Raw genomic sequence first — 23,711 nt, 5'->3', positions numbered from 1 at the left:
ACACAAATAGTCAGAGGCATGGGGTTACAGAGTAGCTGGAAGTGGAGCAGCAGAACAGGCCCCATAGATGTATTGTGTGTTGTGTATAACACTATGATTTTTTTTATCTATATTTGTCAAGAAATCTATCTAAGAGATCCTTTAGAACCATCTACACATTGCAAATATAGTCCTCAAATGCTGTTAAAATAAAGTATTTAATCATCTAAAAACTTTATCTGTTCAAGAAATTTAGTTAAGTTAGTATTTAGTATTAGTAATTTAGTAAAGTAACACCTGTTGTTATCCACAGCAATGCTCTAATCAGGAAGTAAAACCCACAAGCCTCTGCTCCATGAAATCAGTTTTACTTCTAAATCTCCATTGAATCCTCATGCTTTGATTGCATTCAGAGTGGCATGCCAACCAGGGACAGTTAAATACCAAGTGGTCTGCCTGCATGGGCCAATGGTGAGCCGCCACCAGAGATATTTCTTGCTAGCTTGGTACTCTTATGTTTCCTGGCCAGCATTCCACTTTTACGTTATTAAATGATGTATTTATTCTGATTCCAATGCAAGGAATCATGAAGTAATGGAGTAATCATAAGCTAGCGAGTAATTGCTGGTGTAATTCGTCCACAGCACTTTTACATGCAGACCATGGTGGTCAGACAGAAGCAATATTTTAATGTTATTTTTTCCCTACAGGCTATGTCATAATTAATTTCAGGCTGGTGTTTTGAGACTGAATAGCTTTCACATTCACATAGACCACCTTCATATAGGAGGGGCGACTGCCAACCGTGAACACCAGAGCTTTCACAGTGCTGAATGCACTCAGTTTGATTCTGGCACTGTAGTGATGGTAGTGGTGCCTGAGAAAGCAACACATGGGTCACTTAAGAACCATAACAGTTTAACCTTATTTACAGTAGCAGTTACTGTATAGCAACATTCCCTCACATTAGGTGACATTCCTATGTTTTTATCCATCCAAGGACATTTGGTACTTAGTACAATAATACAAGAACAAGCACAACACACACACACACACACACACACACACACACACACACACACACACACACACACACACACACACAAACCACTCATCAGAAACCTGGCAGCTCAAACAGTTTTGGCTGGGAAAAAAACCCATCATAGATCCTGCAGAGCTATACTGAAGTGATTCTGACAGGCTGGGTGAACACATCTCTTTATCTGTCTCTGTCTCCCTCAGTGTCTCTTTATCTCCTCTCTCTTCTCATGGAAGAGCCTCAGACAGAGGTTTACACACTTTTATAGAAACACAAATGCACTAACATTGAAAAAGAACATCATGTGACAGCGGTGACAGGATTTTTATTCTAAATGTAGCATAGTAGTACATGTCTACAATGGAGGCTGGATGATGAAGGAGCCTTGGAGGTTAGGAGGTCATGAACTGAACCTTTGGCCATCAATTTTTGACCAAATGAGGTTGCAAAGTTGTCATGTCATTTACATGGACCACTAAGACTCATACTGTGAAAACAGCCAAACATTTGGTAGTTCATGAGGCAACATGTGATTTCAGGATTTTCCCCACAATTAAAAGAGGGTCAAAACTAGAGAGTGATAGGCTTGAATCCTTCTACATGTAACTGTCATTCCATTGTTAAACATGATCTTTACTGGCAACTGCTACTGACTTTATTGATATGTATTGTAATGTTTCCCTCATAATCTATTGTTTCCTACCACACTGCTTTCCCTCTCATGCACCTGCTCACCACAAGAGAGCGCTGTTGCTTATGTTTGTATGTCACTCATGTCAAGGCTGACGTTACACTTCATTGGAGAGAAAAAAAAAAAACACACTCGAGATGTAAGACACGTCTGCTTCAGTTCACTTTGAGGTCAGTCATATCAGAAAGGGGCTTTTATACAAATGTATGTTTGGGTGTCCAGTGATTTGTTTCTTTCCTTTTCATGCATCTGTCTAATTGTATGTTTTTCCAAACATGGAATAGCTTTTATAACCATAAAACAATTTTATTTTGAATCTTGCAACTCTTCAAACTCCATATCTCCATATTTCATCTCCTCCTGGCAGTCTGACCTTGAAACAAAGGCTTTCATGTTATTTCTGCCTGTTCAGCTGTTCTCAAGAAGAGCAAAAAGTTTTACATCGGACGTATAAACCATGTGTAGGTTATTATTGATAGGACTGATAAAGGACACGGGGCGAGGAAGAGGAAGCCAAAGGTTTAACAAATAGATATCAGGAGATCAGTTGGAGGTTGTGTAACTTGTCTCACCCACAAGACAGAAAAAACTATTACTGACAGCAGTAAAATAAAATCATTTATATAATGTCTCACTTAAAAAATATATTTATATACAGTATGCATGTAAAATTCAAATCATACATAGATAGACACAGACAATTCAATTGTATCATGAAATTATTTATCTGTTATTTATCTATTTATTTCAGTGTAGCAAGGTGGGGCACATAAAATGAAATATTCATCTAACAGAGTGTGGCAGCTCCACCACTGATTGAGTTTTATAGAAAGGTCTTCAGTGGCTGTTGGCTCAGCTGATTTCTGTGAAGTGAATAAATCTATCATTTTGCAGCTACTAAGTAATTATAAATTAATGGCTTTCAGAGGTTTTCCTGAGTTTGAGTACTTTGGGAAATGGCTAACTTGATACAAGAGGCTATTTCCTGCATTTTCAACAGCTACATGTGCACACACGATGCTCGGTGACTCAGCAGTGCTAATGAGGGCTGTCTAGGATAAGTACAACTGATGTTACTACTGTTAAGGAGCCTGTCAAACAACCTAATTCACCAACATTCACCAAAATCACCAGGTTCCTCTAGGTTTTCATGCACAGCATCATTAGAAGTCAGAGATGGTCAATATTTAAAATTGTTGTTTCTGATGCAGAAGTCCAGATATCCAATCTAGATACAAATACCACTGCACTACTAGTTAGAGGAATGTCAAGTTTCTGCCATTTTGTCAACGATTGAGAACATCTCTTTAGATAAAGATTTTACTGCAGGTTGTGGCATTTTTAAAATATATACAGTATAATATTCTAATTCTCTCAGTCTCACCTTAACTATTATTCAAAGAACACACTGGATACCACTGCCTATGCCTCCTGCCTATGCTTTCAACCACTGACTGAGGGGTATTTAAACCATTTTACCTTTCATAACTTAATTCTAATATATCCTCCTTATTTATTTATTTAATTTACAATTTTGAACAGATTAAAACTTTTACCTGATGATGGTGCTAGATGAATTCTCAAAGGATCACCAAAGCTTTTACAATTTATCTTATAAATGTATATTCCCTACACAGGAATATATATGTGTGTACCAAAATTTCATAGTAATTCATCCAGTGGTAGAGTGAAACAAAAAATGTCAACCTGCTGGTGACGCAATAGGAAAGGTCAGGGTATCACCAATGTCATTAAGGTATGTAGTCTGGAAACCGTGAATGTCTCTTCCAAGTTTTATGCTAACCCATTGAATAGATGTTGGCGTATTTGACTGGATGATTGAAATTTTTGACCTGCTGGTGGTGCTGGTGAAAACTTGAGGGGACCACTACAGTCATTAGGATTCATCCTCTAAGAACCATGAATGTCTTGTCAGGCTTTGTGACTTGCATGCAGGCCTTTCTTTGTGTGACCCTATGGTTGAGGCCCAACACCTGCATCTGTGAGGAGTACTTTAAAGTTTAATCTGTGAAGGAATTTAACGTTATTTCATTATTTCCATTTCATTTCCATTTTCATTCTGAAATAGATTTAACATGAGCTATAGAGTCATTCCAGGAAATGCTATCAGTGATAGAAGCCACATCTCATGCAGTACATGGTTCAGGCCATGCATACATTTTTCAATTCTGATTCAAGTACTTTCCATTGTTCAGGAAATCAACAATACCACACTTTATTATCAGCGAAGTGTGCAACACAAAAATGTTTTTAGTTGAAATTTTTTTCATTAACCAAAGCAATTTATTGCACATCACATATGGTGTTCTTATGTCTACAAGGGTTCTTTGTATGGCAAAAGCTATTTTGTTGGTGAATATTTTGGTTACAACTAGTCAGGCCAGCTAACATAAAAATCTAGTTTAGTTGTAGTATCTGTTTGGTCATCCCTGATAGAATATTGAATTCATGTTGTGGATATCCAGATTATTCCTGGACTGCAGTCACTACAACTACAGTCTTGCTGCACACTGTGTGAACTGTGTAACATTGTGCGCCTTTACACACACATGCAGCAGAACTGCGTGGGTGGGCCTCTTCATCTGCAAGGATGTTGCTGTGGTCTCAGTGATTATGTGCAAATCACACCCCTGTGGACCGATCATACTGTTTCTTCATGCCACTAAAATGAATTTGAAAATAGAACATTAAGGTTAATATTCTTCTTGTAGGGGCTAAGGTGAAAACAACTACATTACCTCACAGTGTGGTACTTACTTGGCCTGCTAACTTCATGTGATTACTCAGGTTAATCACACACTTCCTACAACTGTGAGCTGCATGGCCACCAAGAGCAATTTTAAAACTTGATCTCTACTGAAATAAATATTTAATTATTGAAATCTTAATAATGATTTGTGCAATCATTGCAAATACCTAAAATATGAACATTTTTTTCTTAACCTCTAAATGTGTGTAGAAAAAGATATGTCTCACAATATCTGTCTTAGCATCAAAAATACAAACCGAACTTTGCACTCACAGATATCATTGAGGCAGAAACTTATGATGTAAAAAGAGTGGTGTAACTGCTGTACTGCACAACAGAGGGCTATGTAGGTCGAGGATGTCCCTTAATGTTAAAAGGATGTGCCACACAGAGGTGTTCAACAGCCCCCTTGTACTTCAGTCTGATATGCTCCCCATACATCTAAAAGCTGCTTAGGGCTGCCCAGTATTGTTGTAATGACAGATGTCCAGTAACAGCGCGTCTCCTTTTGCATTATTGCCCTGAAGAGACCACCATTAGGAGGATTTGTTAGTGCAATATTTAGATGTCTCATACACAGTCCCACATACACATCTTCAATGTAAATAGCTTTTACATGTGCAGATGCCTCTACTATCTTTTTAGGTAAATCCAGTGAGAACACATAGCCCAGTCCCAGGGCATAAGGAGGGTACGTGGACTCAGGAAAGGCAGAATAAGGCAGAAACCACTTTGAGTTATGGTCTCGAAGAACAGGAGCACCCTGTGCCAACATTCCTGTCATGTACAGATGTTGGGGGGCTTTCAAAAGCATGTCAACGAGTTTGTGGACATTAAGGAACATGTCAGAGTCAATCTTCATGGCATACAAGGTGTTGGGGCAGTGGTTGCTGAGCCATTCAAACATGACCATGGTTTTAATGGTGAGGTTGTTGTAGGTGTCCAAGAAGTCACTCTGGAGAATGTCATGATTTTTCTGGCTTTCTTGTAACACCTAAAGACAGGGAGATAGGAGACCAGACTTTACTGTCAAATATTTTTAGCTGCTTGGAATCAGAAAACTGACATATTATCACCTATTGGTATTGTCAGTGTATGAGGAAACAATGGCCTATTTTCACATCCAGTAGCTATGGAGCAACATTACCATGTGAATGTACGTCAAATATTCACTCTGCTTTTAGCTACGTTTTGCCCTCAACTAACTTTTTGATGAAAATAGCTGCCTGTTGGTACTGCTAGAAAAGTGGTTGATTAGGGCTTTGAAGGAACCAAAACAGTAAAATTGCGAGCCATAAAACCAGAGCAAAAATCTGAAAGATGCTGGAGCACTGTGTAGAACTCTAATAATTCTCTTTGAGTTTGTCATTGTGACTGACCCCTTTCACATTAAACATTGGCAACTAATCCATTGCTGATATAAAAATATTGATTAGTGCAGCTTTAACGTTTTAGTTCCTTAAGATTAAATGCAAAAAGCAGTCTAACAAATTCTTCAATTTTTTTCTTCCAAGCCACAGTATATACAAAAACACTAGACATAAACCAATCTAACCAAATAATCTGATAGTACTCTGTAGCGCATTTTGTTTGGCTGCAACTATAACTGGCATCTCAACCTTCTATCCTCTCCCTGAGCTGTTAAGCTTGTGAGTTTCATATTCTCTGAAGCATCTGCTGTTGCTCATTCATGTTGGTCTATTTATTTTGCACACAGCAAGAATAGAAATGTGCTTGGATTTTCCCTCAATTAACCGCTAAAATGTTTTCCCCTCTCTTGTTTAAACTGTTCTTTAATGATTGAAAGGGATAGTGAAAGAGAACCCAGTCATTTCAAAAATGAATCAACTTACTTGCTTCTCTAACCCATGTCCCTCTTTAGACCGTCCCAGCAGGAAATAGTGGCTGATCACTCGACCCAGCACTCTGGTTTCTCTGCACCACGTTTTGCGGATAACATCACGTGCCTCTCTGTTGTGAGGTGCGACTGGGATCATAAGAACCACGAATGGGCTTTCCTGCTGACATCTATCTGGTTCGTCCAATATGAAATGGTACTGGTGTGGGTATGCCACAAAGTACTCTGATGTTGAAGGCTGGGCTGGTGAGGTCTGTGCAAGCAGAGAGGGTTGGTGTTTACTGTGTGTTGAAACTCATTAGTTCAGTACAGTATCTTTTTTTCTCTTGTTAACTTGTCTACAATGTAATATTATCTTCAAATAAAAAGATAAAAAAAAATATGTATCTATTAAGATGTATTCAGACAAATGACAATGGGAATTTTGACTCTGATTTAATTGCACAAGTTTGTGCAGTCTGTTTTTATTCACCCAAAACAGCTAATGTACCAACTGCACAGATGTTAGGTTTAGCTAGTCAGCAACGTACGTGTGGAGTGTCTGTGTGTGTCACCACAATTTTCCTCTCATCTCTGTACATATATGAAGTAGATTTATTAAAGTCCAGGGATGAGTGTTGGGCAGTAAATTAATAACAAGTTCTTTATTCAGTAATGATCAGAGTAAGGAAATACAATTTGAAATTCAGTACATACATTGCAGTTACTAATCCTGCGTATCGCTCCATTACTCTTACAATTTGGGGATTTGCTTACTCGCTGTTTTGCAATATGTTTGGTGGACTTCAAAGTCTTACCATGAGGATAGTACTTCTGGACTGCCGTCCACATTCACCGGGGCTAACGGTATGCTATCTGGTGATGTTCATTAAATACAGCCAAAGTTGCTGCTGCTTCAACCACTATGTATGTTTGATTTTCTGTCTACAATTTAAGTACAGAATATGTTGCGTGTCAGGATTTGAAGTTGTTTAAAGGCACCTTTGACAGAGCTGTGCTGAGTAACGAAAGTAAATTATCAAGTGATGTAGTTATTTACATGTGCTGTTAAGTGATTAGCAAAGTAACTACTTTTATCAATGACTGACATGTAAAAAGTAACTGTAGTTTGTCAGTTGCCATGTTGTAACATTTTCAAATTGCGCAGAAGCAACTTTGCCTCAATTCACACAGCCTAGAGCGAATTTGAGACTATTAGCACCCATGTGCATCTTTCCATTGACTCCTTCGCAATTGTTTCTCATCTAAAATTCACTTTGCTTTGAATTTCGACACCTGAATGTTAAACACTATCTCCAATGCATGAGGAGGTAAAAAAGAGAACAGTGATGTGTTACTGCTGACTCATCTCAAGTGTGTGAAATTTCTTATTATAAGATAAACAGTAGATCAGATTTTTTCCTTTGTCATTTTGACAGCTGCATTTGTTTCAATGTGATTTAACACTGACATCAGTAAATATACTTACACTGCCATTTGTAGTCATATGTTGTTGAGTGTTGTAAGATTTGGTTGACCAAATCTTATAAATCCAAATGTGCAAAGGCTCGAGGCTTGAACTGTAGCAAAGTAACACTAAAGTTACGATCACGAGGAACAGCGTCAAAAAGCACAACCATCGTCTAGTTCTTGTCCATGGAGTCTTTTCACTGCCAAGACAAAAGTGAAAATAGACATCTTTAATGCCCCTTAACTGCACATCAGAAGCACCTCACTATCCATTACTGGATTAGAATCAGGAAGCACTTTGCTTATATTGCCTCTCCCTTGACCAGAAATGTAGGCATTCCTCATTAGCTGTGATTTATGTGTAACTGTTTAGAGCAAAGGAAGGAGTCTCCATTAAAATCTGCATCCATCAGAAATCACCACAACCACAAACTGCTCTGGGCTTACTGCAAGCACTAAAACGTTTGTAGACAAATGTGTGATGCATGTTAACCCATTGTACATATTGATGTGTAGCATAGTATATATGCTTGAGATGGTGAACACATTTGATTTACTTTGTAGCCCTCATGGCACATATATAGCAATCAATCAACATAATTAAGAAGCTCCAAAACCACATTACAGTCAAAGTGTCTGTGAAACCTTAAAGGTGCAGTGTGTAGAATTTAGTGGCATCTAGAGGAATGGACTTGGCAGAAATGGAATACAATATTCATAAATATGTTTTAATTAGTTACTAACTATAATCACCTGAAAATAAGGATCGTTGTATTTTCCTTACCCGAGAATGAGTCCTTTATATCTACATAGGGAGCAGGTCCTCTTCCATGGAGCCCACCATGTTTCTACAGTAGCCCAGAACGGACAAACCAAACACTGGCTCTAAAGAGGGCCATTCGCGTTTCTCCTACACGCTTGAAAGAGGAGGGGGAGGGGGAGGGGTATTCAGTTTGCTGCAGTCTGCAACCTCACCACTAGATGCCACTAAATCCTACACACTGGTCCTTGAACAACCCTAAGCATTTAGCTCCAGGTAAAAACAGCTCTATTAACTTTTGAAAAGGCTGCATCATCTCGTTTAAACAGTAGGACACCTATTACAAGAATAACTCAATGGTTCCTCGCAGTTCTATGAGCTGTGTTAAGTTAATGTTTTTTCTTTTTTACTAATGTTTTAATATTCATATTTGAGTAAGTGCTGATGCTCATTTTCATCACATGACTCTAGCTACTGTGTTGACAGTGGTATGCTGAGTGTGTGGTGAACGGAGGTGCTATAGATAAAACAGTTAATAGGCTAGTTTTCTTTGTAGGGTTGTGTTCATGTTAGAATTAATCTCTATAAACAGATATCTGCATATGAATGCAGAATCTGTAGGCAACAAGACAAGATTCTGGTACTGGAAGCTTTCTGGTTTCCGTTTGTAGTCCAAGTAGTATTGACTAATCACGTTTGAGTGAGCTTTGGTTGCATGCAGGTAAACAGTGCATGTAGAGAGCAAAATAGCTGGAACGCATTGGCTGAAATGCAATCTTGGAACCCATTGGCTGTTGTCTGACAACAATTTAGCTTTTTAGTAGCTTTTTAAAAATGTATCTGCATTCATATGCATATATCTGTTCATAGAGATTAACCCAAATGTCATCTGGACCATCTCAAGTTGCTAATCGGACTGTAAACAACAACTGGCGCATGAAAGCGAAGTCTTGGCCCAGATATCTGTTATCCATTATCTGGATATCTGCTGGCTACACCAGAGCCCCTGAAATATTGACTGTTGCCCCCAGGGGCTATATCATCATCAGACAGATAGCCTTTGGGTTCCGAGATTGTGTTAGAATTCATCTTATGATAATAATAATAATAATAATAATAATAATAATAATAATAATAATAATAATAATAATAATAATAATAATAAATTGTTTATTTAGTATAGCACCTTTCACAGAAATGAAATTCACAAAGTGCTTCACAGGAATAAGAGTGGAAAATAAGACCATAAAATCATACATAGAGTAAAAACATATGCCACAAGTTAAAATTAGAACAAACAAACAAACAAACAAAAAAAAGGTACCACAAGTAGATACACATGAACAAATGATCATTACACATCACACACACCAATCAGACAACTCAAGAAGACACAAAAGCCAATTTAAAAAGATGTGTCTTCAATAGGTTTTTAAAAACTTCAATAAAGACTGCTGACCGTATATGTACAGGAAGAGAGTTCCAAAGGCAAAGGCACGATCACCTTTAGTTTTCAGCTGCGAGCGAGGGACAGCCAGTAGGTCCTGGTTTGATGACCTAAGTGACCTAGTGGCGACGTAGGGATGGATAAGGTCCATGATGTACTCAGAAGCCTGTCCCTGCAGGGCTCTATATGTAATAGCAAGAACCTTAAAATGAATCCTAAAATGAATGGGCAGCCAGTGCAAAGAACTTAAAATAGGAGAGATGTGAGTCATCCTGCTGGACCTGGTTAACAGCCTTGCAGCTGTATTTTGGACCATTTGTAGCTGGTTCAGAGATGCTTTGCTGAGACAAGTGAAAATGGAATTACAATAGTCCAAATGGGATGATATGAATGCATGGATGATCATTTCTAGTTCCGGTTGTGATACGATGGACTTGAGTTTAACAATATTTCATAGATGGAAAAAACATGTACGGGTCAATGATTTAACATGCTGATCAAAATGCACAGCCTGGTCAAATGTGACACCAAGATTTCTTAAGTTTGACCTAACAGCTGATGAAAGGGACCCATTACTCTTAGCTACCTTGGGAGCTATACTGCCAGAAGCAATAATGAGAACCTCTGTCTTGTCAGTATTAAACTGTAGGAAGTTGTTTGACATCCAGTCCTTGATAGCAGTCAGACAGTTGTGCAGCACAGACAGTTTATTGGGGTTATCAGGCTTAAAAGATACATAAAGCTGAATATCGTCAGCGTAACAATGATAGGAAACATCACTAAATTTGCTGATAACCTGACCTAGGGGGAGCATATATAAAGCAAAGAGAATAGGACCCAAAACGGAGCCTTGCGGCACACCACAGGAAAGAGAAGCACTTTTGGATGCGTAAGGACCAAGATACACAGAAAAACTCCTATCTGTGAGGTAGGAGGAGAACCAGTCCAGAGCGCTCCCTGAGACACCCACACATTGCCTGAGCCTTTCAGTCATTATTCTGTGATCCACAGTGTCAAAAGCTGTGCTAAGATCCAGCAGCACTAGAATGGAGCATTCACCCACATCTGAGGACATCAATAAGTCATTGGAAACTCTGAGAAGAGCATTTTCGGTGGAACACTTCTGACGGAAAACAAGGTCCAGGGTATGCCCCCTAATGTGTGTGGGCCAAGACACATGTTGAATAAAATGGAAAGACTCAGTGATGTTAAGGAAATCAGCAGCAAAGCTGCAAGTGACATTATCCACATGAATATTCAAATCACCAACCATAAGAACTTACTCCAACCTTATGATAGAGGATAAAAAATCACTGAGTTCAGATATAAAAGAACTGTTAAAACGAGGGGGTCGGTAAACATACAATAAAACAGGTTAGAAAGACCAACTTTGGTTAACTGCAGTTCAAAAGAGGTGAACATTGCAGTCTTCACTGATTGACTCTGAAAGCATTTCTTCAGGACCACAGCAAGACCTCCACCCCGGCTGTGGATCTCATGGTGCAGATAAAAGTGCAATCAGATGGGCACAGTTCAATAAAAGGGCTGTAATCCGTACATTTCTGCCAATTCTCAGTCAGAAATAGAAAGTCCAATCCTTTTGAGATGAAAAAGTCGTTCAATAAAAAGGATTTATTTTAAATGGAGCGAACCTTCAACAGTGCTAATCTGAGGGGCACAGAGTCATTGTTAGCAGCAGCCCGGGCCAAGGGGCGCAGGTACAGAGGATCTGCACAGAGGAGCGTGGACGGGATGCCCTGTTCCTGACAACTGGAATCAGTGAGCCAGGACCTGAAGTGAGGAGATGGACGGGTCAAAGAGTTACTGCTGCTGGTGGATGATAGGGGGTGCTGGCGCATGAGACGATGGGATGGGATGAGACAGGAGAGGGAGAGGGGGGTTTCGGAGTGGGTGTATGTTGTGTACACAGTCATGCACGTGGAGCAGACTGGATTGCATGCTGAAAGTTTGACGACAGCATTTGAGTACCTTGCCTGTTGAGATGAATCCCATCTCCTTTAGAGAGTGATGCACGATCCCAGAACAAGTTAAAATTGTCAATAAAAACCAAGTTTTGAGCACTACATGCGGAGTGGAGCCAGGTGTTCAGGCTGAGAATGTGGCTAAAGCGCTAAGCTCCACATCCAAAGGAGGGAATAGGCCTGCTGATAAAAATACTTTCCAGTGTCCTTTAAAACGCTAAAAAGGAGGTTAAAGTCATTTTTGGTGCACTCAGACTCCCGACAGGAAGTGTCGTTCGTCCTTACATGCAGCACTATATGTGTGATGGAGGCTGGGAGTGAGGGCAGCAAACAGAGGAATTTATCCATAATCACGGGTACTGTGGCACCAGAGAAACAGCGAGTAATAGCATTTATGAAACGGATGTCCCTGGTTATGGAGTCACCGATAATTAATGTAGTGGGTGGAATGAGAGGACGAGGAGGTGAAGTGTGCAAGCTACCTGGACTGGGCAGCAGGCGCTCCATCTGCAATGACAGCTGTTCAGGTCGGAGAGTCTGCGGAGGTGGGCAAGAGCAAGGAGGCTCAGCCCGAGGAAGATCTCCCGAGTGTCTGATGACTGCTTCCTGCTGCATCCTACGGCGCCTATTCTCGTTCATGGAGCAGCGAGCCGCCCGTTCTGCACTTGCCACAAGTGGAGGAGACGCAGTGGTGACGGGAGGGGCCAGAGCCGGAGTGGAATCCGCTGGCTCGGGCGCCAGCGGGACTGCAGGGGCTTCACCCGGATGGACTGGAGCATCATCCATCAATGAAAGTGGTTAGATAGAGTGAAAGGAGGTGGTGGAGAGACTCTCCTTTTAACCAGATCCCTCTTTTGGCCACGATGAACCACCTCAGCCCAGGATGGCTGGGATGGCATCAGAGTGAAGCTGTGGACCGAGGCCATTCCAATTCCGACCTCCAGATCAGCTGGTGGCTCCAGAGCAGCGGCGGAGGTGGTGGTATCCGGTGCCCCTACAACCAACTCTCGTTCGGAGGAATGGCCATCCGCTTCGGCTTCAGGACTCTCCGGGCGGGCAGTGCCGGTGTGCATTGAAGGCAGCCAAGGAGGGGTGGCAGCAGAGGTGGAGATCAATTGTGACATCAGGGAGGAGAGCGACCGGGCCGCCGGGGCAACAAGGCTGGAGGATTGCATATGGGTGAGTACTGACTATTGCAGTCCGATAAAGAGACAATTTCTGACAGCTTCTGGCAGGTACTCACAGACGCCAATGCATGCGTAATGTGCGCATGCTGCCCCACCCATTTTTTCTCTTCTGGTTCGAACCATGGATGTATAATAAGAGCTAGATAGGGCGCCGCCACTCAGCCTTGCAGCCAATTTTTCCCAGTGGCCACTCGCGGTATTGCAGCGAAAAATCCCCCTGAGGCCCAAAAAGGATTTTCCCCATAGACCACCATTGTAAAACAGACATCTATAAAACTGTTGACAGGACCCCTGCAAACAACGTCAATTGTTGTCAACCTCAATGACTCTTTCTGTTATGAACTTTTGATCCATGGAGGTTTTATATTTGTAAAACTTTCCTCGAGTCGAGAAAAGCGATTTGTCGTCACAATGTAAAGTCTATGGGCCGAGTGGGAGCTCACGGGCGTGGCCAGCAGAGGAAACACTACTACGCATATTCAGTGGGCAGCACAACGCAGAAGCAAACCTGGAAGCTAGAAACTTTTTTTTGCGTATGTGCCAGGTGAGCAATTCCTATAGGACTGAATGGGCGCCATTTTTAGTCTGGTATCCAGCTCTTATAATACATCCATGGATCGAACGCAATTGTATTCATTCTTCCAGTTTAGCAATAGCATAGTTTGCTAGCAAATGAAGAAGAACACAGTTGTGTGTGGGCTTATTTTAGACAGGAGTGTTGTGTTATTTGCAATATGATGGCGCTGTGGCGGAAGTCAGTTGAAGCAGGAGTTTGTGCAAAGTTTTGAAATTGGTTGCCATTTATTGTTATGCTGGTTTGAGTCAATTTGGGTAGATTAATTGACTTTTACATTGGATTAGGTCAAGTAGGGAGTAGAGTGTGAGAGTATCAGCCGATGGTCTGTATAGTCCCGGTGGCGGTTCTCTCATGCTACTTCTCATTGACTGTTGTATCATATTGGGGAAGGAGCTACAACAGCATGGAGTTGAGTGAGGAGGAGGGGTATTAGAGTGATAGAGGAGGAAATGAATGGGAACAGGTGGGGAAGGGAGCCAGGCATCAGAAGGCTAGTGTGGAAGGCAAACATTTGCTCAGCTTGTTTCTCTGACATTTTAAGATCCAGACATTCAGGAGGTTTATATCAGGAGCTGAATTATCTGCAGAGATCTCCTCCTCTCAAAAAAAAAAAATGTACACAGTGATAAAAAACAGGTGAGAACACTGAATAAAGCAGTTTCGTGTTAAAAATCAGTGTTTATCTGACACTGTATGGTGGATAGAGGACACTGGAGGGGCTGCGAGCCGAGCTGCTGCTAACGTTTGCTCAGTTTGTTTCTCTAGGCCTATAGGCCTATAATATAATAACTTAAAATGCTTTTGTTTTTTATTGATATTAAAAAAGTGAATAATTTATGTTTTTCATGTCATTCCTGTTTTTTTCTTATTGGAAAGTTAAGTCATCTATTTGTAGGCCCAAAATCCTCTTATTTCACTCAATGGTCTTTGTGCTCTAAAAAATTTTGTGACACCAAAGACCGAATGGCCTTACCCCTAGAATGATGAAATCACAAGCCTGGTGTAGGATTTAGTGGCATCTAGCAGTGAGGTTGCAGATTGCAACCAAATGAATACACCTCCCCTCACCCTCCCTTCCAAGCATGTAGGAGAGCCCATTGTGGCCACGAAACTTGCAAAAACAAACTTGCAAAACGCAAAAGATCCTCTTTAGAGCCAGTGTTTGGTTTGTCTGTTCTGGACTACTGTAGAAACATGGCGATGCAACATGGCAGGCTCTGTGGAAGAGGACCCACTTCCTATGTAGATATAAAAGGCTCATTCTAAGGTAATGAAAACACAACGATTCTTATTGTCATGGTATTATACAGATGCTACTAAAATCTACACACTGCACCTTTAAAAATGCTAAAAAAAATGACAAGAGGAGCTGAGAGAAAAGAGAAAGAAACAGTGCCGTTTGAGTTTGATGCCTAAGATATCCCTAAAGAACTTTATTTTGGATTTATAAAATACAATGTGAGGGAATTCGTCCCAAAGCCAATGAGATATTTCAATTGCAAGGAGTTTGGGCACATAGATAAGATGTGCAAGGGCAAGAGAAGACGTGCAAGGTGGTGATCATGAATATGGAAAGTGTAGACCTGGTATAAAATGGAAATGTTGTAACTGTGGAGATCAACACAGTATTGTGTACAGGGGATATGAAGTGAGAGGCGGCTGTACAGCAGATAAGAGGAAAGGAGAAAGCATCTAATGCAATGGCAGTTAAACTGGCTGGACAGGAGAAAGTGACTGATAAGTAGGGGGTGTGGGATAGAACAAACATTGACAAGTATTCTGAAAGAATTTGACAGGAAGATGTTGGCAGAGAAAAAGAAACTGTTAACGTTCATAGCAGGAGTTATAGCAGATAGCAGATGCAAAATCTAAAATAGAAAGAATTCAGATTACTGTCAAAGCAGCTGTTCATTACGGTATATGAGAGGTGTAAGATGGGAGGAAGTCACGGATGAGTTAAGTATTCAGGCAAGTCAAGAAACAATGAATTGGTTAATAGTAATAACAATTTTAGTCCTCCATTGAGATGCAAGAGGTTTGACTGCTAATGGCCAGGATTTCAAACAGTTCATCCAAAGTTGAAAGAAAAACCAGACCTATTCTGTATTCAGGAAATGTGTTTAAAACCAAGCTTAGAGTTCTTAATAAATGTGTCAATCAGGCAGGACAGGAAAGATGTGGCAGGAGGGGGTTGTGTCACATTTGTGAAAGAGGGCGTCTCCTATAGAACTATTGAATTATTGCGTGGTTATAAATTTCTATGATCCATGCAGAAAATTAGAACTCAGCAGACTTGAGGAAAAAGAAGGGATACATAGAGGAAACACTGTGGTGTGGAGACTTCAGTTCACATAATACATTATGGGGGAGTGATATAACTGATTACAATGGCTAGGTAGTGGAAGAGTTGCTGGATGAGAAACACCTTGTATTATTATGGATCATCCATCATTATCTATTAATGATGGAAGAAACACAAGGATAGATGATCTGTGCTAGATCTGACATTAGTAACCAATATCTTAGTGCCATTGTTTGACTGGCATGTGTATCAGGAAGGGACCATTGGAAGTGATGATTATCCAATATACAGTAAAATAAATACAGCAACGGTACAGACCACTGAGAGCACAGGTGGAAAATGGACTTTTGGAAAAGCTAATTGTGGAAATTTCATGAGTGAATGTGATGTGAACAATTACATCAGATTAGTAACTATGAATACAGAAATGTTTAACTGTAAAATAATGCAGGGTATAATATTGGCTGCAATAAGATCTATCAAAGAAGTTCTAAAAGAAGAAATTAGTTCCATGGTGGGATGATGAGTGCAAACAAGCAGGAAAGAATAGAAACAAAGCATTCAAACTGGTCAAAAGATCCCATCATTTTCAGCACTTGCTTCAGTACAAACAAGCCCAAGCAATGGTTACAAAACAGTAAGACAGGCAAAGAGGACATATTGAAGGAGGTTCTGTGGGTCAATTGGGAACACCACTCAGATGGTGGAAGTCTGGGGAATGATAAAAAAAAAAGGGGGGAGGCGATAGGGGGAAATGGGACTACCCTGTTAAGTATCACAAATGAAGTGGTGATAACCAATAAAGAAATGGCTGAACCAGTAAATACCTTTGATGAATAGCAGTGGTAATGAACTAGATATCCCATTTATTGTTGGAGAGTTGAAGAGGCCATGATTAAACATCTAAGTCAAGTCAAGTCATTTTTATTTATATAGTGCACAATTGCAAGAAGTTATCTCAGGGCACTTTTCACATAGAGCAGGTCTAGATTGTACTCTTTAATTCACAGAGACCCAACGCCCCCATGAGCAAGCACTTGGTGACAGCGGCAAGGAAAAACTCCCCTTTAACGGGAAGAAATGTCAGATAGAACTGGGCTCTCGGTGGACGGCCATCTGCCTTGACTGGTTGGGTTGCGAGAGAAAGTGGGAGGGGGAGAGGGGAGAGAGACACACAGAGAAGCACAGCAACAACAGTAATAACAATAACAACAATAATAATGAAAGCAATATGTCTAATAATAATACCAGTACCAGAAAGCAGAAGTAGTAGCAGGGCAAAAATCGCTAATAAAGAAAAAGCACATAATACAAGGATGAATAATGAAGGAGGATTAAATAAATTGCTGATATTATACAGTAAAGTTTGGGAGGAGGGGTGAGTCCCTATGAGCTGGAAGGAAGTAATTATAATTCCATTCAGAAACCCTGGGAAAGATCCTAGTAAACCAGATCTATAAACTAATGGAGTGAATGGTTAATGGGAGGCTCATGCACTTAGGAAAGGCAGGAGCACAATGAACCCAGTTCTGTGTTTAGAGGATGAGGTCAGAAAAGCCCAGGTTAAAAAGGAGACAGTGGCTGCAGTGTTTTTGTGGAAAAGGCATATGATATGTTATGGAGAGAAAGTTTGTTGATCAAGCTTCATCAAATGGGAAGTGGGGGAAACATCTTCACGTGGATTATGGATTTTCTAAGTGGAAGGATTATTCAGGTTAAAATAGGGTCAGACCTCTCAGAACAAAACATGTTGTAGAAAATGGTATGCCCCAGGGGAGCGCTGTAAGTCCTGTGTTATTCTCAGTTATGATAAATGATGATTTGAAAGTATACGTTTAGGCATGGAAAGGTCTCTGTTTGTAGATGATGGGGATTTGTGGAAGAGGGGAGGGAATCTAGAACATCTAGTTAAGAAACCACAGGAAAGGATATATCAAGTAGAAAGATGGGGAACAAAATGGGGTTTTAAATTCTCTGTTAGTTATGTTCTTCACAAGTAAGAAAACCAGGGAATTAAGAAATCTGAAGTTATAACACAGAGAGAGTAGAATGCTTTTGTTTTTGGGGAGTACATTTTGAGGTGTCTTGCTGGGCTAGAATGGGGAGCTGATATTGTGTCATTGAAATATATCTATGTATCACTAATTCAGGCAAGAATAGATTATGGTAGTGTGGTGTATGATTCAACAGCCATAGGATTTGCTTAGGGGCAATAAAAAATGGCACTAGTTCTCCTCTTCAAGTTGAGGCAGGAGAAATGCCACTGTGGCTCTGTAGGAGAGCTCTAATGGCAAACTATTGGGTAAATCTGAGGGGGCACAAAGATAGTCATCCAATTAAAATGGTCTTTAAGGCTTGGTGGGAGAAGGAAAAATACAAAAAGTTTTGGATGGGTAGGTAACGACATAGCAGAACAAATGCAAGTTCATAAAATTAAATTTTGTCCAACTGTGTTGTGGCCTGCGAGACCAGTCTGGATGCAAAATGCTTACATGGACATGGAACTACTGAATATTAAGCACAGAAATAAAACAGCAGATCTAGTTCAGGAATATTACAGATGTAGGGACAGAAATAACAGTGATTATATATAGCTTTTTACAAATGGGTCAAAGGATCAAATAACAGAGGCAACAGGAACTCAGGAATCCTGGGAAATGAGAAAGCAGACAAATTAGCACAGGAGGCGGTCAGGAGAGAATATGTGGATATTAATATTAAACGTTCAAAATCAGAAAGGAAAGCATAGTTTGGAAAGAAATAATCAAACAATGGCAGCAGCATTGGAATAGCACAACACAAGGAAGACACTTAAATGAAATACAAAATAAAGTAAGAGTGGTAAGAAATAGTGGAATCAACAGGAAAGAGCAAGTAATTATAAGCAGATTAAGAATTGGTCTCAACAATCTTAATAGTACACTTTTTATCACAGGAAAACACCCAACTGGCCTTTATGATCAGTGTCAGGAAAAAGAGACAGTTGAGCACATCCTGATTTCATGCAGGAAATGTGAAGAGGAAAGAAGGGCAATGCTAAGAGGGCTACAGAGGCTAGGACAAGTGGAGGTCAGGGTTAAAGATCTGCTTGAGTGTGGGACATGGTGAAAGGGAAAAAACTGATATCTAGATTTTTGAGAGTAGTTTGACTAATGATAAGACTGTAATAGTTCTGGACAACAGTGGATGTTTAAATCCAAAGGGAGGCATTAATGCAACTTAAAGGATGCCAACTGCTGTAAAAGATTTGCGATATGATGAAGTTCAGGATGGGATTTCAGAACCAGGACCATGTGAGGCTGATAGCTGACAGCTGATGATGGATAATGCTAATGTTAGTTAGCTAATACTATTAGCATCCTATTTTGTAAATGTAGACACCGTTTGACACGGCATGACATATGTTATTAACTTATCTAACGCAGGATCCTGCTGTCTAGTTACATAGCTTGGTTACTTTCTGTTTGCTCAGCAAAAACATTTGTAATTTTTACTTTCAAGTGGTTTTATGTTGCTGTGATATAAGGTTTTGGAAGATACTGCAGGAAGAGGTGGTGTCTCTGAGGTTCTCTCATACCTTAGCTACATTTGTTCTATATCACAGTTATTAATGATTGACCTTCACCATATTCTCCAGCAGAATAGTGTATATATGATGTTGCACAAATAAAAGTTACTCTCAAAAAGGACAAACGCATATTTGCAGTTTTATACCTCAACTTCAATCAGCATATTAAGAGTCTCATTCAATCCTGCTATTCACAAATCAGAAATATTGCCAAAGGCAAACCAAAAACCTGGTTGAGCAACTCATCCACACCCTCATTTCCTCCTGCCCTCAGTCACACACACGCCACTGAAATTTGCATATATGTAGCTGGCCAATCAGGACGTATCTACCAATTCTGTGTGTCCCACACAGCATAAAAGGCAGTGTCTTGCTGCAGCTCGCATCCCAAAATCACTTCAATGGATGGCGTAGGAGCGGCAGGGTCCATAGGTGCAGGGCTCTGCCTGTGCTTATAGAACTAGGGTTACAATATCGTAACCTTTGTTCTATCTCACACAGGCTCCGCCCTCTACTGGACTCTATGGGTACAGTAGGTAAAGCTGGTGAATGTTTGCCCTGCTGCAACATGTCATCAGACTGCCTCACTGAGCCTGACCAACTATAGATTAGTCGCCATGGCCCTTCTACTATTTTATTATACCAGCCGCTTAAGTGGAGGAGAAGGGGGCCCACCAGCCCAATAACATGAACATGAACTGGGTGAAATCATGGCCTAACCTCAGTCCTCAGGAGGACAAAATACCTCTAACTGAACAGCTCTTGACGTAAATGATCTCCTTATGGTATTAGGAACAAAAGAGGAGTTTGGTCTGAGACCACCACTGTGGTCACCACAAAGCAGCAAACAGCTGGGATGAACTGATAGGTCGCACAATTCACTCACTCTCTTAGCTGAGGTCAGTGCAAGCTGCAAAGCTGTCTTGAACGACAACACCTTCCGAGAAGAGCGCTTCAGAGGGTCATAAGGATCACTTGCTAGGGCCTTGAGCACCAAAGGCAGTTCCCACTGGTGGGCAGAGACACGCATCACTGGCAGTTGTCTCCTAACCCCCTGGAAGAAAAGTTTCACAAGAGGGTGGGGAAAGACAGGTCTGTTGCCAAAGCCCTCATGACAGGAGGAATCAGCTGCTGAATACACTTTGATAGTGGCATGAGACCGCCCCTTTCCGACCAGATATTCTACAAAGGAGAGAACCTCTCCCACGGCACATGTCCCGCGGTCCAGTCTGCTTACCCCACACCAGCATTGGAATCCCAACCACTTAGCTTTGTAGCAAGCAATGTTGGATCCTGCTCTCCCCGCTTGGATGGTCTGCACCAGCTGCACAGACAGGAGGTGTTCTGAGGCCCACACCAACAGGTTCTCTGCCATCTTCAACAGGGCTGCGGATTGGACTCCGCCTTGCCTGTAGATGCACACGACCATGGTGCCCTTGTCTGTTCTCACCAACACTGGAGTGAATAACCCAGTCTCAGTGTTTTGTCCATCCACTCCAATAACCCACAGCTGTGACACCATTCATTGTAAAACTGTGTCAGAGGATGGCTGGTCAGCTGGGGAGCAGCAGAGGAAGGTGTGATATTCCAATTTGGCCCTCTCCGCCGCCAAACCATATACGGAAGATTGGCCCATGGGGGGGTGGTAACGAAAGGGCCTTGTCAACAGACAAGAGGTTGACGTCATCATTCATCGGTGAAACTGCTTGGAGAGTCTCAGCCAAGGTGTCCGGTGGGTGAACTCATCTTTGCCGCAGAGATCAATCTTGAGGTCCGGTTCGCTCTTGTCACAGCTGAGTGAGATGTCACACCAGACAATAAGGGTCCAGCTGTTGCTGGCATCCATGGAGAAGTAAGATCAGTGAGCTGATTTCACCATTGCTGAAGTGAAAAGGATGGGAAATGCAGCAGACACTGCCCTTTATACTATAGGGGACACACAGAATCGGTAGGCACATCCTGATTGCAATGACATGCAAATTTCAGTGGGTTACTACGTGCATATGATTGAGGGAGTCCAGTAGAGGGTGGAGCCTGTGTGAGATAGAACACCACATAATGTGCCACCAGTGGCACACCTACCTGGCTCTCCGCTGGTTCTCTCGCCATCGGTCTTATAAAATCAACTCTAGATGTCACTTTAGTGTATATATAGATATATGTTTTTGAAAATCCTGTTTCTATATCATTAGTTCACTGGGGTGGCCAATCTGCAAGTTGTTGATGAACATTTTGGCAAATAAAGAGTACGAAGCTGACAACACTAAATAAAGTAATCACACTTCCGTTCTAAAACACAAGTAGAATTATAAAAAGACAGGAAAAGAATTAGGTGAATAGTTTTTGGTTTGGGTTTATGGTCTGAAGAGTATGCAAATAGCCAGGAAACACATTGTTGAACACTCACAGACAGAAGCACCTGTCTACTTCACATTTGTTCAAATGTACAGTATCAACTGGTTTCTGAGGCATGAGCATTACTAATATGAGATAAATTTGTCAAAAGAAATATAAATTTAAGTATATTTTGGTCAAATAATCAAAAACATAAATGAATTTTCACCCCAACCTAAGACACATCAACAAAGCCTCATTCACTGTCACTTTATATCTATAAAAGTAGTATATAAAGTATATAAAAACAACAAACACCAACCACAGCAAAAAGACAGAAAAGAAATTAAACAGCAACACATAGCTAAATTAATGAATTAACTAAACTAACTATTAGAATTACAATTTCCATTACATTCAAAGAAATTGTAATGAGAGTTGAGGTTTAGAGTGAGGCTTTGAGGAGAGATAGCAGTTGACGCATTTGATGGAGAGGTTTATCCAGAGATCTTTGAACATGTTGTGGGCTTTAATGTTCAAAGCAATGTCCTAACAAGGACACGTAGAGACAAAGTTTCCACTTTCACCGCTTGTGATACAACAGTACACATGAGTAGCTGCACAATAAGTTCAGTAATAAGTATGTATTTACATGTATGCGTTAACCCAACTTTGTAATATTTGCTAAAAACTAAATATAACTGTAAAGATTCAACTGTACGGTAAATTCAGATATTCTACTGTCATTAGTAGTACTGACATTACTGTTATCTACTGTAACCAGAAAAAATGAAGATTTTGCTCGTGTCATAGCATTATTAGCTGCAAAATAATATTTGCTTTTCTTGTTGAACACCCAATTAAATGTTATAGCAACATAGTCAGAAATGATACATTTGCAAACTGGTAATCAAGATATTAGCTCTAATGATTATGAGGAGTGCAGTCTCTACAGCAATCAGTCTGACGGATCCATGTTAATAACTGCCCAACAAGATCTATAATAAAAGCTTTCACATTTAAGAACCACATTTGCTGTATGTAAGAAGTTTCCCTCAATACATTTTGAATAAACTTAAAATTAAAACTGTAGACTTACCTTTTGGATATGGAGTTTTCTGTCATTTTTGCAAAGCAGGAAAATGATTTCAGAGCTGACTGTTGTAACTCTTACAGCTACTAGTCTGACAGCAGGTGAAATGAGGATGTTGCTGTCTGTGTTGAGTGTTATGGTTTGCGGTTGTGTGTGTCAGGCAGACATATCAGGCCTCCTTCCGTGCAGACACAGACACCACACTGCTCTATAAACATACATAAAAAATGAGAAATTACATGGCAATCAGCTGAACAAAACTCAAATATCAACTCTATTGGATCTACATTAATGTGCTTTAAGCAGGAGTACAGTCAACATTACTTTGCATACTTTTGAGTCATTATTACAACATCATTATATTTACCAGATAGCGCACTGACACTCCCTCAGTGGGAGTACAGTCTTTTTAGTTTTTGCAGTTGACAGGCACAACATAAACTTAAATGTAATTTTCCAAACTTGGTTATATCTCAAACTTACTAGAGGCATCATACATTTAGAAGCTTCAAAGAGCCTCAAAGGCATAAATTCTTTCATCATTGAAATTACAATTACCAAAAATGTAAATTGTAAATAAAAGTCAATAGAGCTTGAATTATGAGTGACATGGTAACATTTTCACATTCATAATCTCAGCAACCTTAATTTAGTCAAATAAAGTTAATAAGTCAG

At 40.4% G+C, this 23,711-nt stretch overlaps 1 protein-coding gene across 1 annotated transcript; it reads right to left on the bottom strand.

Moving 5' to 3' along the window:
* Positions 1-2,415: 2,415 nt before the first annotated feature.
* LOC122991027 (beta-1,3-galactosyltransferase 2-like) lies at positions 2,416-23,250 on the bottom strand. Its single transcript, XM_044364618.1, has 4 exons — positions 23,043-23,250; positions 7,806-7,986; positions 6,333-6,590; positions 2,416-5,473 (listed from the first exon to the last, which is right to left on the bottom strand). The coding sequence occupies exons 1-4, from the start codon at positions 23,066-23,068 to the stop codon at positions 4,877-4,879; spliced, it is 1,062 nt and encodes a 353-aa protein (XP_044220553.1). The 5' UTR covers positions 23,069-23,250; the 3' UTR covers positions 2,416-4,876.
* Between the last annotated feature and the right edge of the window lie 461 nt (positions 23,251-23,711).

Source organism: Thunnus albacares, chromosome 10, assembly GCF_914725855.1.
Source record: "Thunnus albacares chromosome 10, fThuAlb1.1, whole genome shotgun sequence".
NCBI classification, from domain to species: domain Eukaryota; kingdom Metazoa; phylum Chordata; class Actinopteri; order Scombriformes; family Scombridae; genus Thunnus; species Thunnus albacares.
Note: the sequence above shows the minus strand (reverse complement) of the source record. Positions and strands in the feature narration are given on the sequence as shown.